The 16,919-nt window shown below is 44.1% G+C and overlaps 2 protein-coding genes across 2 annotated transcripts; one reads left to right on the top strand and one right to left on the bottom strand.

Annotated features, from left to right (window-relative positions):
• Positions 1-264: 264 nt before the first annotated feature.
• LOC130371201 (NHL repeat-containing protein 3-like) lies at positions 265-4,915 on the bottom strand. The gene is made up of 3 exons (XM_056576895.1): positions 4,365-4,915; positions 4,052-4,254; positions 265-3,482 (listed from the first exon to the last, which is right to left on the bottom strand). The coding sequence occupies exons 1-3, from the start codon at positions 4,618-4,620 to the stop codon at positions 2,880-2,882; spliced, it is 1,062 nt and encodes a 353-aa protein (XP_056432870.1). The 5' UTR covers positions 4,621-4,915; the 3' UTR covers positions 265-2,879.
• On the top strand, positions 4,915-14,608 carry nrbf2b (nuclear receptor binding factor 2b). Its single transcript, XM_056576896.1, has 4 exons — positions 4,915-5,164; positions 5,808-5,892; positions 8,869-8,909; positions 12,327-14,608. Exons 1-4 carry the CDS (start codon positions 5,135-5,137, stop codon positions 12,999-13,001), a joined length of 831 nt encoding a protein of 276 aa, XP_056432871.1. The 5' UTR covers positions 4,915-5,134; the 3' UTR covers positions 13,002-14,608.
• The last annotated feature ends 2,311 nt before the right edge of the window (positions 14,609-16,919 follow it).

The following is a 16,919-nucleotide window of genomic DNA, read 5'->3' as shown; positions in this document are numbered from 1 at the left end:
TGTGACTCCTCTTTACTGTGTCCTGAGCGCGGCCTGTCCCCTCTCTCTATCTCTCTCTCTCTCTTGTATCCTTGATTCAATGAGTTATGACTCAATTCACATGTTGTCTGTTGTTTGCAGGCTCGCCCACAGAGTTCCACTGGGCCGCCTTCCCACGTTACAGAGGGGTGTGTTTGGTGTGTGTGTTTGTGTGTGTGTGTGTGTGTGTGTTTGGGGGGGGGGGGGGGGGGGTATGAAATACAAGCCTGGTTTAGTTGAACATACAGTGAGAATTGATAACAGACTGAATATAATGGAGTAGAAATCAAATGTGGATGTTGCCATTTCTACTTCTGAATTAGAGCTTAGATCACATTTTTATGTCCATTTTTCTCAGGAACCCTCTATTTAATATTGATAAATATTCTGACCCCTCCGCCTCTCTACTAACACTGAAAACGCATACATAAAAATGGCATGATATCCGCCAGGTTAAACAACAAAACATTGTACGTTGTACCTATGGGCTGTGCATTTAAAATCATGTATCTTGGCCACTGATTTGCTGATTAAGGTGCCACAGAAGAGCCCGATTTGGAACCAGTGCTCCAAACACTAAAATAAAAACACTAAAAGCGATAGAAGAATTTGTGATTGAGGAGAGCAAGCATGCAATTGAATAACTGCGAGCCTGGTACTTCTCACCAGTAACCGACACACACTTTCATACTGGAGCCCCATCTAGTGGTGCAATGCTGCGTTGCTCTTGAGTCCTCCACGATGTGGTCTGAATAAACACAGCACATGGCATGTTCATATATCGAGCTGATCATAGCACAAGACTGAAACATTTCGATCACAGTGTTTAACAATTCACAACATTTCAATGTGGATGCAAGTGTGAGGTGAGCTAAAGTGCCACATTTATTTTGGTTGTGAAACACTGCAGTACATTTTCCTAAACAAAAGGGGTTGTGAGATCGAACAGGGTTTGACCTGAGAAAGACATAACCATTGAAAGGATCCCGTTTCATAAGCAGGTAAACAATGTAGGTATAGACTGTATGTGGGGTGCAATCCCACACGCTGCTATATACCGATTCTACTATGTTAGAATACGACCATTGACATATTAACATGTTCTTCTTTAGAGCCATGAGGCAAAGCATCTACAAGGTTGGCAAGGATATTATAGGACGTTTCTCTCTTCATTCATTCACTTGCTGTTTCTGTCATTGAAACAATTAAAACCATTACATTGTCCCTTCGTGAATCCCTTTTACAGATCGTTTCCAAAATGAATTGTAGTTATTAGTTGTCTATCTAGCATAGACAACGAGACAGAGTGTGTTCTCACATGCATGCACATTGTCTGTCATTCTAGGTTGAGAAGTTTAATCTGTACATACAATTTATATTGACTATATAATAATAATAATAATTATAATTATTATTATTAATCATAATAATAATGATAAAGACAAGCATATGAGTAGGAGAGTTTCTACACATGAGGGTCCTTGACATAATACAATATCTGGTCATTGGAAAGACAGAATACCCATTTAGCAAAAAAGGTGAATCTAACAGAGTAATTGTTAGACTATTTCCCTGCATCAGATTTGATTAAATCTTCATGAATCTGCCTGTATCACTTTTGTTCCCAATAACTTTGGTTCAAATGATGAGCCAAAGAATAAAGACCATTCTCCCAGTTTAATCCAGCCTGGGACTAATCTAGCCTGTTCAGTATCTGGAGAAATGCTTGGAAATCTATTTTGAACAAACCCTTTAAGCAGTGACTCATTTTACAAGCCCAACAAATATATCAGTGCATAAACCCACATGAAACGTAAATTATTTTGCGAAAGAAAACGTTTGCTCAATACACAATACAATGAAAATTAATATACCCTGAACCAAAAGCAATATATTTCCGAACATAATAAAGACATTTGCATTTAAATGATAAAGATCAAACAACCATTCTACTACTAGCTAACCAACTTCATGCCTTGAGGTTTTATTTATACTTCAATTACTTTGTTGTTGAGATCAAGTTAAAGGTCAGATGACATGCCACAATTTGTGAGTGTGATTAGCCATTACAAGCCGTTTTGACAATCTGCCCCTTATGACATCACAAGGGGGCGTGTCCGACTAGATGTGTGACGGATAGATGAGCAAAGTTTGCTCATCTATCCGTCACACTAATGAGCAAAGTTTGCTCATCTATCGCTGGTAGACTGATCTATCCAGCACACATCTAGGAGGACACGCCCACTTGTGATGTCATGAGGGGGCAGAATTCTAAACGGCTTGTAAGGCTAATCCCACTCACAATGGTGGCACGTCATGGGACCTTTAAACTATACGTGTGAGACTACATTAGGTTTGTCTCCCCCACAGTATTGTAAACTGCAGTGCAGTACTGTATTCCAGTACCAGTCCAGAACGAGTACGCAGCACACTGAACAATGGGGTTTAGCTTAATCTACAACAGAAGTCGACAAAAGGTGAAACACTTCAAGAAGCGTGATGAATGGTAGGGGGATTACAGTAGTAATGCAATTTCCTTTAAGCTTTTAAATCAAGTGGTGTATCTAGACCTGGAGATTCAGAGTAATGTGGTACAGCAGCCGGTCAGCACTGGGGCTTCCTGCTACTAAAAAGCATTCCCATGTTCCTCTTCCTTCTCATGACCCGTGTGAGGAGCTCTGTTAGCGTGGAAGAAACTGGAAGAGGAGGAAGAGTTTGACAAAGCAATATCTGAAACATGCAACTGGGAGTTTGCATGTGAATGCGGCCAGTCATCACTCTGCCCCATTCACAGCCTCCCATTCTCCAGGGGGCGGGCCTTGGTGAGAGCAGCCCAAGGGGGGAGGTGTGGTCGTACCTTCTCAGTAGAAGGCGCCCCCATCCTGGTGAATGGGGACATACTTCTGGGCTTGCCCCGCCCCTATCTCCGCCACGTACAGAGCGCCCGTCTTCTGGTCCACGTCCACCAGGTGGGGCTTGACATCATCTGGTAACCGAATCATGCCCACCACCTTGCACTGGCCGACCACGCCCACGGGCGGGGCCTCCAGCAGAGAGACCCGGTTGACGTTGAGCTGTACGACCACCATGTACTTCTTGTCGGGGGTGAGCCGGACGGAGTAGGGCGCGTCCTCGGGGAAGCAGCTGCCCCAGGTGGCCAGCCAGTCCCCCGTGACCGCGTCGAACACCTGGATCCTCTTGTTGCCGCGGTCGGCCACCCAGACCCGCTGGTAGCCGTCCACCGTGACGCTGTGGGGGATGTAGAACTGGGCCAGGCCCGGGCCCCGCTCCCCGTGGACCCACAGCACCTCCAGGTCCTTGGACAGCTTGATCAGCCGGTTGTTGGCCCCGCCGTCCCCGTCCACCAGGTAGATCTCCCCGGAGCCGTGGACGAACACCTCAGCCGGCTGGTCGAACTGCAGGGGGCTGAGCCTGGAGCCGGCCGTGCCCGGGGTCCCAAGCACCTGGTCCCCATCACAATCAGAATCAGAGTTACTTCTATTACATATTATTATACAAGTACACAAGAGGACAATTCTGAGGCTTGGTTCCTCAACACTGACATAGCAGCAATAATAAAAGATTGAGTAAATCAGAAGTAAGTAGCAGCATCAAAAGATCATGATAATAAATAATAATAATAAAAATCAAATCAAATAAAGTAAGTAATTATAAGTAGAAAAACTAAAACAGTGGTAATAAGTAATAATAAGTAATGAGGTGAAGTAAAGTGTAGTGTAAAGTATTTGAGGGGTAGTAGTAGGTACTAGTAGGTACTAGCCATGGTTGTTTCTAGTGCAAAAAAATGCTGTGCAATTTACAGAGAAATATGTATTTAAATAGTCTGTAGTCTGTAGTGTGCATGGGGTTGCACACACAGTCCCATCCGACAGCTTATTGACCGTATGAACATTAAACATCACTTGTGAATAGCCATATTATTTACATATTTGTTAGCTACATTAAATGTGCCGCATTTGGATAAGATGTGTACAGTAAAGTTATACTCCCGAGGTTTGTTCCAACACCCCACCTGAAGGAGGTTCCCGGAGGGGGAGTACTGTTTGACGCAGTGGCCATATGGGCCATTCCCCACGTCTGTGATCCAAATGGTGGGGTTAGATGACTCTGGGTCTGCTAGAAATATCCCGTGAGGCATCTCCAAGGTACTGGTGTTCCAGGCCATCAGGAAGTCTCCACTGGTCGTGAAGACCAATACCTTGGGTACAGCATCACCTAGCAACACGGGGAAAGGAGACCATACAATTCAGAGCAATAATAGGTCGAGATCACAACTTGCTGCGCTGATTAAGAGCATTATCAAGGTCAAAATGACCATTGCTCACCTCTCTGTGCCACATAGACCACCTCTCCGTAGTGGTTCACAGCCACTGCAAACACAGCACCTCTGAAAAGCTCTGGGTACTTGGGCCACGATATGTCCAGTTTGAACAGAGGTCTCCCCAGTAGCTGGTAGTCGTGTCTGAAAGGGGTGCTCTCTTGGTGCTGATGGCTGCTGATGGAGCCGTACAGCACCATCATAAGCAGGAGGATGGAGGCCATGGTGGTCGCGAGGAGGCAGGTGTGACTTCTCTTTTTCATCACTCAGAGTGACAGAATTGACTTGATGGCGATGTGTCATTCACACGAAGCTCATGTTTGTTAAACCCCTAAACCGCTCAACAATCAACGTTGCATACGTGATGTGAGCTCATGTCGTCCCAGACCAGGAAGTCCTCCTTCTCCGGGTCTTCAGCCCTCCCGCTGCTGCTCTCGGGATTCTGTATATAATGGTTAATGTACACGTTTAAACACAATAATTGTGATTATAATTTCCTTGAGATGGGTACAGAGGAACATGTAATGAAAATGAAAACAAAAAGCACGTGACATTAGGAGGGGCATATCCAGGAAGTGACGTGGCGTACGCTCCCTGTGGCGCCGACGCGACGCGTCGTGACGCAGCTGCGCAGCCCGGACCCGACCGCCGACCCGTCTCCCCGTCTCCCCGTCTCCCCGGTCCCTGATGTTGGGTTAAAGCTGCCTCACGCCGCGGTGAATGACAGTCCTCCGGGGGTACAGTGCGTGAGGTGTGGGTTCTCCGAGAGTCGTCTTCATGGAGGTGGAGGACAGCCCCCTCAACCTCGTGAGTATCTGCTGATGTTGCAATAACGAGCTAATGCTTCAGTGGCTAGCAGCTAGCAGCTAGCGTCAGGCTAAAGTTAGCAGCGTTAGCTTCCATAGTTGTTGATAGCTCGTCTCTTCCAGGGATGTTGTTGTTGTTCTGTCATGGAAAAAGCAGGACGAATCAGCTGGGATCTGACCTGCTGTCAGGTCCTTCAACTAAAGACATCATTATTAAACTGTCCTACATCATAAACAACTAAAAACATAATTTATGATCGGTCCTACATCATAAATAACTAAAGACATCCTTTATGATCTGTCCTATATCATCATGAGCAACATAGCATTTTTTTTTCAACTGGGACGTAGAGGAAAGGTGTTCCATAGTATAATATATAACTGTGATGCCTGTTATTTAGTACTATGTTATACAACCTGTCTAATGTCCTTGGTTCTTATGAACGTGTGTCTCATTCCTCATCCCCATTCATGTGTTCTCTCTTTCTGTCCACCTCTTATGGTACTTGATCCTCTGTTTTCCTCCCACCTGTGCCTTAACACTGCTGTCACTTAAACATCCACCTCTCCTCCTCATGCGTCGGTTGTGTTCTTGTGTTCTTCTGACCCCGTCCTCATGGCTGACCTGTCGCCGACGGACCCAGGCCCACCAGCAGTCCAGGAAGGCCGACCGTCTGCTAGCAGCTGGGAAGTTCGAAGAGGCCATCGCCTGCCACAGCAGCGCTGCAGGTGGGTCCTCTTAGTGTGGTCCAACTGCAACATGGTTGCTCCTCAAAGCTTCAAGGGGGATGAGCTGAACGACTGAGCCTGTTTAAAGTGTGGGCCAGGAGGAGTGGGTTTAGATCTACTGAACAGACAGGAACATGCAGGTTGTCATTGAGTTTGCAAGTATACAAAGTTCTGTATACCAACAGCTGATTTATCTTTGAAGTTGCATCCAATGTATTGATCCCAGATCGGAGCTGAGTCCATCAAAGCAGAAGGACAGGAAAGCGTATATTCAAAAGAGACAAAATAATTAGGGATGCACGATATATCGGCAGTGATATCGTTATCGGCCGATGTTAGTCATTTTTTAACATATCGGCATCGGCCCGATAAGTAAAACTGGTCCGATATTAACAGACAATATTTATTTCCGTCTAGTTGCCGTTGTGTGTGTTGCTTGCCCATGCGCAGCTTGTTTGGTGCAACGGTTCACGGGTTTCCCGTGATCCGTACGGATCAACCCTCACGGTTCGGGACGCAAGTGATCCGCGGATCGGCTGATAAAAAAATAAAAAATTGTGCGTTCACGTGATCAGCGCATGTTTAAAGGACAATTCCGGTATTAACAACATCAAGTATCGTAGCAAAATACTGTTTCTTTTTTGTTTTATTTGGCGTTCCGTAATCCCAAAACCGGAAACAGGAACAGGTAACGGGAAACCGGAACCGGACATGTTTATATTTGGTTGTAGTCTTTTCGCTCGGTTCTCCGGATCAACAGTAGGGCTAGAACCGAGTGAAAAGACTACAACCAACCTCCCTTGATATATTTGATTTAGCCTATTTCACAGATTTGAGTTGAAATTGACTTAAACTTGAAACACTTTTTGTAATTTATTTAAGTGTCTGGTTTCCATGAATATTGGCAAATTTGATTTAAGTTATAAAACCTTGTCAAGATATTTTGATTTGTGATCGTTATTGTGATTTATGATCCAAACTTTTTTTTCATAGATGCAAGTTTTAAAAGTAGCCTAAAACTAACACTGTTAGTAACTTGTGTTTGTTATGGATGCCCTGCAACTTGTTGCAGAAACAATATATTTCGAAGTTTTGGAAAATAAAGAAAGAAATAACTTTTTCATATTCACAGTGTTTACATGATACAAAATCATCATATAAACTTGTTTTTATAACAGTATCGATATCGGTAAATATTGGTTATCGGCCGTAACAGCAATTTTAATATCGGATATCGGTATCGGTCAAAATTTTCATATCGGTGCATCCCTAAAAATAATGATGAAAATAATGAATAATATTGATTATTGATTATAGGTCCAGTCGTAGTCCTCGTATATATCCATGGTAATGGATGGATGGATATTGAATGCACCCCATAGTGTGGAGTGTGTCCCAGAGTCTTAAAGGTGCTTCATATCTCTAACACAATTCATTCACTTCTTGGACAGAACGGTTATTTCTTCACATTCTGACGTTGATTGTAGTTCAATTTTGAATGTTTTAAACAAACGTTCACGATTAATATTGAACCCTCCCTTGGACGTACACAGCTATCAACTAGGGGAGGGTGATACAGACAAATAATCCTATCCTGATAGACATTCTGATTATGTACATATTTGATCATATTTTTCAGATTTCTGAAAAACCTACAAAGTCACCTAGATTAGCTCACCTTAAGAAAAATACTCTGGTCTTTGGTCAATTAAACCAGCAGACAGACAGCTTAGGCTCACCTTTATTACATGAAAATAAACTATTTTCAACTCTATCAACAGTGAAAACCAATACAAATAGAGATGAAACATTCCAACCGAAACCCCTCCATGTCCGCTGTTCTACGTGAACCAGTGCCAATATACATTTTTTTATCAGCAAAACAAGCAAAGTGAACAGCGATGTGAGAGCGGAATTGAGCGTGGCCTGGGTATTGAACCCTCTGGATGCCCCTCCTCTCGAGGCGAGGGCCTCTTGTTTCCCCCGTCGTCAGGCCCCCACCCACATTGTTATCTTTCACCCAGCGCAGGGGAGCTACGAACATGTGTGCGGTGGAGATATAGGGGGAGGAACTTCAATGAAGTTACAATAAGGTTAGGTTACCCTGGATCCTTTCGTCTATTCATCAATACCAGAAGGGGATATATGCTGTTACATGGATCCTGTCACGGAGGGAGTGAGAGCTCCTGAAGGAAGAGGAGATAGTGTCGTTTATATCAGGGCTGTAGTCAACCACATACAATCTCGGTCCACCTACGATCAATCGATTGGTAGATGAGGAAGAAATTACGATAAATAAATCAGCCCGATATGTGCAGAGGAAGTGAATGTGCCACAGTGCACCTGCTCTACCTTTTAGCCTAAACAACCCGCAGGGCTGTTGGTAACACATCGTATGTGTGAAGGCCATTTCAGGAACAGGACCTTTTTATTATTTTATTGAGGGGGAAAAACGAATGCATGAAATGTAAACTGTCTCGGTGGTGTTGAATCACGTAGCGTCAGCGCAGAGTACTTGGTATGCAAGGGGGCGTTTCCTGGGCACATTGATATTATTTGGCATCACTTTGTGTTTGCCTCTGTGAAGCACTGGGGCCACAGAAAGAACGGGACCACAAACTGGTGGCGGAGTCTTAAAAATATTGGATATACTTTCTGAACTACAGTATTATTTCAGTAACGATGACAGAATGGCCTAGATACCATGGAAAGTATACACTATACAGACCTTACTTGATGCATATATTAAGTCATGTTGAAACATATTTTGAACTGTACATTTTGGCTCCATTCCATTAAGGTTTTTCTTATGTCTTAATATGGGAAAGCTGAAAGCCCAATTAGCTTAATTACATTTGAACCTTTGTTTGACAACATTGCTATTCCTATTTAAAGGACATGCATACTGTGTGTGTAAACTGATCCTAATTCCAGTCTTCCTTTCCTCTTATGTCTTATCCCTCATTGCTTCCTCAGATCTGTTGAGGGATGCGATGAAGTTAACGGAGTGTGAACAGGTGAGAACCTCTGCTTATCTCCACATCACGCAGACGAGCTAATGTCCAAACCAGTGAGCCAACGTGAAACAAATTCGTCCCTGGCAGCTCCCTCATACCGAGTGGATGTCAGGGCCGGTTGAGTGTAGGGGTGGAAATCTCTTAACACCTCAAGATTCGATTCGATTCGGCTTCAGAGGTCAATGATTAGATTCTAAAACGATTATTGATGCATCTCGAAGCAATTTTTTTTTTAATGTACATTTCCATGCGGGATTTTCCTGAAAATATGTATACATCTGAATTTCCTACTCAAGAGTTTGCTAATCTCTGCCTACTTTTGTGATGATCATTAAAGAAATCAACAGATTAATTACCTTATCTAATTTTTGATTATAGAAAAAGCTTTTGTCACAAATATGACTTTCTATGAATGCAATAATCAATGCAGCTTGCATTACAACACACTATGGAAGTAGGTAAAAAATAAACAGATTTAGTTTTTTTAACTTTCTTATCTTTCCTTTCTATGTCATTAAAGAAAAAGCTGCTCTTAGTCAATTATAAGAATAAGAACTTGTTTGTGGTCCTTCTGTCTGGCTGTGAGTTTGCGTAGGCCGAATCAAAATCGTGTCCAGACAAATCAGATTGGCCTATATACACAATGGAAATAGATTAAATAATTTTAAAACTACTCAAATGATCCCTCTCTGTCGTACAGAATGTTGCAGGAGGTGAACAAATTTAATAAAATAAATACAAATAAATAAAAAATTATATACTTTTTTTTTATTCAGATTATTAATTTATTTGAATCGAGACGGAATTGTTCTACACAGAATCGCGATGCATGGTCCTGGTTGACATGGTGTGTTGTGACACAGTGCGTGACCATGGTGTGTTATGATTAGGGATGTAACGGTACACAAAAGTCATGGTTCGGTACGTACCTCGGTTTATTAAGTCACAGTACGGTATGGTTAATAGTTAAGGGGAAAATTAAAAAAATCTGCTTGTTTCTCAACCCGTAGATAAGCAACAATGAAAACACCAATAAACTTGGTTATGGCATTTGCATTTCTGAATTCCCAGACAGGGGTTGTTGAAATAGGGTTGAACGGTGAAAGTAACACCTGGATGGTGCCTTTTCAAATGCGTGTGTAATGCCGCGTTTCCACTGCAGGGTGCGGTACGGTTCGGTTCGCAAAGGTGCGGTACGGATTGCGTTTCCACCGCCAAAAGTGGGCGTGACCTGGACTGAGCCGTACTCGTTTTGCCCTTTTCTTCAGTACCCCTCCGTTGGGGTACTGAGGCGCCTGAAAGGGTGCCGGAAAATTCGAGCTACACACCCCCTCCGTTGATTGGTCGACAGAATCGTCATTTCCGGGCGACGTAGGGATAAAAACAAACAAGCAGTAGCCTCGAGGTATTATTCTTCACCATGAACATGTCGCGTAAAACGCTTGCTTTGGCGAATAAGGAGGTGGAGACGTTCCTCTGCATTCTTGGGGTGGAAGACGTGCAGAGGGAGCTTGATGGAGCAGTGGAAGGAATGAGAAGGTCTTCCAGCTGGTTTCTGGTCGAATGGCACGATGTTTACGTAGCTGCCGCGGCGATCGACATCCGGCCTACGATAAAGTTTACTGTCGGCGGTGGAAACGCGACCTCGGAACTGAGCTGGGCTATACCGCCCCCTCCCTACCGGACTGAGGCGAACCGAACCGTACCGCACCCTGCAGTGGAAACGCGGCATTAAAGTGCTGTACATCGACACTAGGGGTGGGAAATATCGATTCTTCGATGCATTGCGATTCTCGCTACTTACGATTCTGTCTCGATGCATATCAATTAATAATCAGAATATATATACCGTATTTTCCGCACTATAAGGCGCACCGGAGTGTAAGCCACAGCAGCTAAATTGAATGATGTTTACATATATAAGCCGCACTGGACCCCGCCGCTTAAAAATCCATAGATTTAGGAGGCCCCCTAGTGGCCGTTAGCTATACAATTAAAAAATTAGCCGCACCATTGTATAAGCCGCAGAATCACGAAATGGGAAAAAAGGCGCGGCTTATAGTCCGAAAATTACGGTATATATATATTAGAAAAAAAAATATTATTATTAAATTATTGAATTCATCTTCAGTGTGTGTTGGCAAATCTGATTTGTCTTGACTCGATTGCGATTGAGTCTACGCATAGCATGTGCGCAAACTCACAGCCAGACACAAGAACTCCTTCTAATTCAAGAGCAGCTTTTCCTTTAATGACATAGAAAAGAAAGATTAGAAAGAAAATAAAACTGAAACCAATTTTTTGCATGCTCCCATATTGTGTTATAATGCAAGCTGCATTGATTATTGCATTGTTCATAGAAAGTCATATTTGTGACAAAAGCTTTCTCTCTTATGAAATATTAGATAAGTTAATTCATCTGTTGATGTCTTTAATGATCATCACAAAAGTAGGAAGTGTTTAGCAAACTCTGAGTAGCAAACTCAGACGTATACAGTATATATATTTTTGAACATCACGCATGGAAATGTAAACAAAAAAAATTGTTGCATCGATAATCGCTTCAGAATCGAATCGTTGACCTCTTTTCTTTACGTACGTGACGTTACCAGAGCGAGGGAGGCAAACTAAGCGTCAGCGACACCAAGCAGAGAAGCGAGAGAGGTGGAGGAAGAATAGATATCTTGTTTCCCTTTACTTTATAACACAACATTAGCGGTATCTCTGGAGGAAAAGTAATACTTAAAACCTTAGCTTAGTTGTTTGTTTACGTTCGCTGTACAGCGCCACGCCAATCAACTGTGACTGGCTTGCTGCAGAGCGTGAGCGTCTTGGGAATACCCGGTCAATATAATGGATATAATATGGACACATAAGGCAATCAATATTTGGTATTTGTTATGGATTTATTGTACAAATTCCCTGAAAAGATGCACGTTCCAGGATGAATTGAAAAGCTCCCGTAAGGGCTGAGATGGCAGAGAACGGCTGATTTGGAACGGAGCAACAGCTGTTCGCTTTCGCTGGGAAAAACGAAGGAACTTCAACCTACTTAGGCCTACTAATTAACGTTCAAAAGCTATTAAATCTTCAAGAAAATATGCAGATACTGTCAAAATCGGTTGCAGGGAATATATAAGGATTATTAATGTTGTTTTTGATGGCGTTTTTTTCTGGAACGAGTATTTGAATATTCGCTCGGAAAAACCAACGAGTATTCGAAGCCTGAAAAATGGCATTCGGGCCAGCCCCAGTTGTGATACAGTACGTGATCACGGTGTGTTGTGATACAGTACGTGATCACGGTGTGTTGTGATACGGTCTGTTGTGATACAGTGTGTGATCAAGGTGTGTTGTGATACAGTGTGTTGTGATACAGTGTGATCACGGTGTGTTGTGATACGGTGTGTTGTCCAGGCCCGCCTGTCCATGGAGCTCCAGAAGGACAGCCACATCAAGCAGCAGCGGCTCATCCAGGAGCGCTGGAAGAGGGAGGCGCGCCGTGGGGCCAAAGCCTCTGTCCCGGCCCAGCCCAGCGCCGCCCCGGCCCCCACCGCCCCGTCCCGGCCGCCGGCCCCCACCCATCAGGGCCAGGCGCCCGAGGGGCAGGGCACGGGGGGCTCAGAGAGGGAGTACGACACCCTGCTCTACCAGCTGCAGAGCCGGCGCAGCGCGGGCTCTCCCCCGGCCCCGACCCCCCCGCGCGGCCCCGGTGGCTCCAAGACCGCAAAGGACGACAAGACCCGCCTGGAGGAGCAGCAGACGGCCAATGAGGACCTGCGCCGCATGCTGGGCGCCCTGATGGACGAGAACCAGCGGCTGTCCTCGGAGAACGCGCGGCTGCGGGCGGAGAACGGGCGGCTGCGCTCGGAGGTGGCTGACTCGGCGGACCTGGTAGAGCGCTCCGAGCTGTGGGTGCTGCCGCCAGACAAGAGCTGCTCGGGGAAGGGGAAGGACATCGCCATCCCCCAGCTGCCCCCACTGGAGATGCCCGCCCAGGAGGACCTGTGTCTGGACGACCTGCCGCCCCTGGAGCTGCCTGAGCACATCCAGCACGAACTGCAGGAGCTGCTGGACCGGGAGAAGCTGTGATCCAGAGAGCAGCTGGGATCCAGAGACCAGCTGTGATCCACGGACCCGCTCGGGCAGAGAGGAGCATATTGCTGCTGTCGCCTCAGAGTGGCCTCCGTGTTCTGGTGCTTCATTTTAATTATGAGGCTGTTTCCTGAGGTGTTATTTATTAATTACCTTCATGATGTTGATCAATCCTTTTTTTGGTAAAAAAAAACAAACATGGGCATGGATTAGGGAATGAAGTTTATTTGTTATGCCTGGCCCTTGTAGCACAACAGGAGAAGTGGGACTATCAAAGGCCTATTAAAAGGTAAGGCAGAGACCTAAACACCGTAGGCTGCAGGTCGGTGCTCCGTTCTGCAGATTATGCAGACCACGTAGAAACAACTGAACCACTAGCCTGGCCGTTGGCCGAGGACATTCTCATGATATGCAGTTGAGTTGAGCGGAGGCAGATTCAACCAGACCTCCCAACGCCACGCAGTAGTAGAGGAGCCTCTCCTTCTGTCCCTCTGCGGAGGCAATATGCAAACCTATTGCTTCAAGAAACCTGTGCCTTGATAAAACTGTTCCTTTATGGATTCTGGAGCTCACTGGTTGGACACTGACGCAGAGGGGGCGGGCCAGCTTCCTGTTCGGGTCAGCCCTCTGCAGACAGCTGCTCTGATTGGCTGACCGGTAAAGTGGCAAAGGTGATTGGAAGGACAAGATGCCCGATTCCTTCTATGAAGACTGATGTCCAATGATTTAATCAGAGATGGGTATCAAAACACCTGAATCTGAGCCGTAAAGCGATTGTTTGTTGGTGGTGTGAGCCGCATTGATTAGATACTAGTAAGAATAAAGGTTCAATCACACAAAACTCGTGCATTATGTTTGGGAACATTATAGTGTCAGTATCTTTGAAGGGCATAGTGATGTGGAAATCACTGAATGTCCCACAAAGGGCAACCCAACATGAGCTTGGCTGAATTGTTATTTTCTAAGGGAGGTTCAAGTTGTGGCCATTCAGTTTTATACACGAAAAATATTTTATTTTGTATACTCTGTACTCAAAAACCTCATCCTTCAATAATGTTATTAAACAGTATGAAAATATAAACAGTGGTTAGTTAGTTTTTTTATCTTATGCAATTTAAAGAGGATCAGATCGTAATAGTAGCTTATCTGCACTTCGTGACTTTATGACGAGTCATTCACTAAAATAAAAGTGAGTGAACTATTCAGTGATCGATACCATAAAACTCTAACATTCACAGTCCCCTGGATTTGTTACAACCACTTGATAAAAAAAAAAAACAGTTGGACCTAATGTGGGCGTGACTCAACTTTTGTGTTGTGTGAACACTGAACAGTGTGTCTACGGAAGTGAAAATCCCATTCATATATTCTCCATAGGTTTGGATTAAAACCATAATGTCGACCATCCAAAGTAAAGTTACCACGAGCCCTTATATTGTGAAACGATGGTCTCCTGCCCTAGCCTGGCTCCGCCCGCCTAAGTACTTCGGCTCAATTTGAATTTCCCTTCAGTACTAGGTCTGGACCTGCTGTATGTAATTTGGTTTTCTGGGGCTGCTGTCACGTTAAAATTGTACCGGGGGCGAAAATTGTACCGGCCTACGTCATCAGTTCTTTACATCTTGACAACCTGCCTGGCAACAGACGACGCGATCGCCCGTTTCCCGGAAACAGACGATCGCGTCGTCTGTTGCTATTCGATTAAACAAGTAAATACAATACAAATATAAAGTAAAAACAAGTGTTATCTAGTGATCCGTTATCTGTATTATGTTATTTCGTCTTTTGGAAACATGAGCCGAATGTTTTTTGCAACCTGCCCGGCAACAGACGATCGCGTCGTTTGTTGCCAGGCAGGTTGTCAAGATGTAAACAAACGATGACGCGCCCGGTACAAATTTGGCAGCCGGTACAAATTTAGTGTGACACCGCTGTCACGTTAAAATTGTACCGGGGGCGAAAATTGTACCGGCCTACGTCATCGTTTGTTTACATCCTGACAACCTGCCCTGCAACAGACGACGCGATGCAGAAAACATGTTTCCAAACGACTAAATAACATAATACAGATAGCGGATCGCTATCTGTATTATGATAGATAGCGATAACACTTGTTTTTACTTTATATTTGTATTGTATTTAATTGTTTAATCGAAACAATAAAAAAAATTGCCCGCGAAACGGGCGATCGCGTCAAATGACAAATGTTTTGCCCGCGAAACGGGCGATCGCGTCAAATGACGTAGGAGGGTTCTTGAAACATAATACAGATAACGGATCGCTAGAAAACACTTGTTTTTACTTTATATTTGTATTGTATTGAATTGTTTAATCGAATTTAGCTAGTAAACTGAGTGTTTTAAGCAGGTTTCATAGTCTAGAATGTTCAAGAACCTTCCTACGTGATTTGACGCGTCATTTGACGCGATCGCCCGTTTTGCGGGCAATTTTTTTTATTGTTTCGATTAAACTATTAAATACAATACAAATATAAAGTAAAAACAAGTGTTACGCTATCTATCATAATACAGATAGCGATCCGCTATCTGTATTATGTTATTTCGTCGTTTGGAAACATGTTTTCTGCATCGCGTCGTCTGTTGCCGGGCAGGTTGTCAGGATGTAAACAAACGATGACGTAGGCCGGTACAATTTTCGCCCCCGGTACAATTTTAACGTGACAGCGCCCAATCAGCGAACAGAGGGCGTGTCTGAGAACAATGACAATGGCGTGTTGTCAACGATTAGACCCAGCTTCGAAAGTTGACTGCATACATCATCTCTGGCCTTACTATAAAATATTGATTTACAATGTGCAATTTTTCCCTGATAAATTAAATTAGACGAACAAAACCTGCAGCTCTTTTTCTTTCAGTTCACGCTATTCCTGTAAAGCTTGCCCAACGTTTACTCGTGACTGGCCTCTCTGTCGGTCAGTCTCCCTTTTCTCTTCTTCTGTTCCTCCGACATTGGGTTTCTCTGTCTCTTTTTAGTCGGCTGATCTATGAGGAATGTAACAATCCCTTAGTTACTAATCCCTAGTTTATATCGAGCCGGTTCCGTGTTTGGGGGTTTGTGCCGTAAAGCAATTCGTTACTTCGCGAGACCCGAGACTCCCGCGAGAGTGGGCGGCGGGTCGCCGGCAGAAACATATTCCTTTTCTCCGCCAAGATGCGCAAGGGGGAGTCGAAACAACGAACAATCGAACAAAAATGTATAATAGAACCATCGCAATGACTCTTAGCCTGTTATATTAAGGTAAATCAAGCCAAAAAAGTTGCATAGTTCCCCTTTCACTCGTGTCTGATCTCTTTTCTGGTCCATTCTTCTTTTGTTCCACCAATATTCGCCTCTTGGGTCCCTTATCAGTCGATTGATCCATGATTAATGCAACAATTGCCTCGCAACTGGCTGTTTATATCTAGCCGGTGCCATATTTGGGTGTGTGTCTGTGCCGTAAAGCATTTTCAAAACTACAATCTGACTACATTTTCGAGGCGCGATTGGATACTTCCGCTGCTTCACATCCGGATTGTGTCGGTCCGAACAGAGCAAGTTGCATATTCGCTTTTTCCTTGGAGAGGTGACATGGGGCAATGACACACCCACCAAACGACCCAGAAATGGTTGCAGAACCATCAGAATAACTCTCAACCAGCATAATTAATGTAATTTTGGCTAAAAAAGTTGCATAGTGGGCCTTTAAATAGCTACCTCTTTTGAATTGTCAACTGTCTATTGTATTAGAGGTCCTTTTATGATGCATATACTGATATTTATTTGAATATGCACGGCGTAATTATATATATATTTGTCTTGGTAGACGACCGATTGCCTGCTAGTTTGTTAGCTCGACTTCACCATCTGTGAAGGTATCTCCAGGGGTAAATTGATTAAATAGCTACCTCTATTGAA

The sequence above is a fragment of the Gadus chalcogrammus genome, chromosome 18 (assembly GCF_026213295.1).
Source record: "Gadus chalcogrammus isolate NIFS_2021 chromosome 18, NIFS_Gcha_1.0, whole genome shotgun sequence".
Classification (NCBI taxonomy): Eukaryota; Metazoa; Chordata; class Actinopteri; order Gadiformes; family Gadidae; genus Gadus; species Gadus chalcogrammus.
Note: the sequence above shows the minus strand (reverse complement) of the source record. Positions and strands in the feature narration are given on the sequence as shown.

Bases quoted from the DNA above. Each gene is read 5' to 3' on its own strand.
- LOC130371201 (XM_056576895.1), bottom strand. From the start codon at position 4,620: ATGAAAAAGAGAAGTCACACCTGCCTCCTCGCGACCACCATGGCCTCC. The intron at 4,255-4,364 runs GTGAGCAATGGT...CCGTGTTGCTAG, and splicing joins GGTCTATGTGGCACAGAGAG to GTGATGCTGTACCCAAGGTA. The intron at 3,483-4,051 runs GTGGGGTGTTGG...GATGGGGACCAG, and splicing joins CCTCCGGGAACCTCCTTCAG to GTGCTTGGGACCCCGGGCAC.
- nrbf2b (XM_056576896.1), top strand. From the start codon at position 5,135: ATGGAGGTGGAGGACAGCCCCCTCAACCTC. The intron at 5,893-8,868 runs GTGGGTCCTCTT...TTGCTTCCTCAG, and splicing joins CTGCCACAGCAGCGCTGCAG to ATCTGTTGAGGGATGCGATG. The intron at 8,910-12,326 runs GTGAGAACCTCT...TGTGTTGTCCAG, and splicing joins AGTTAACGGAGTGTGAACAG to GCCCGCCTGTCCATGGAGCT.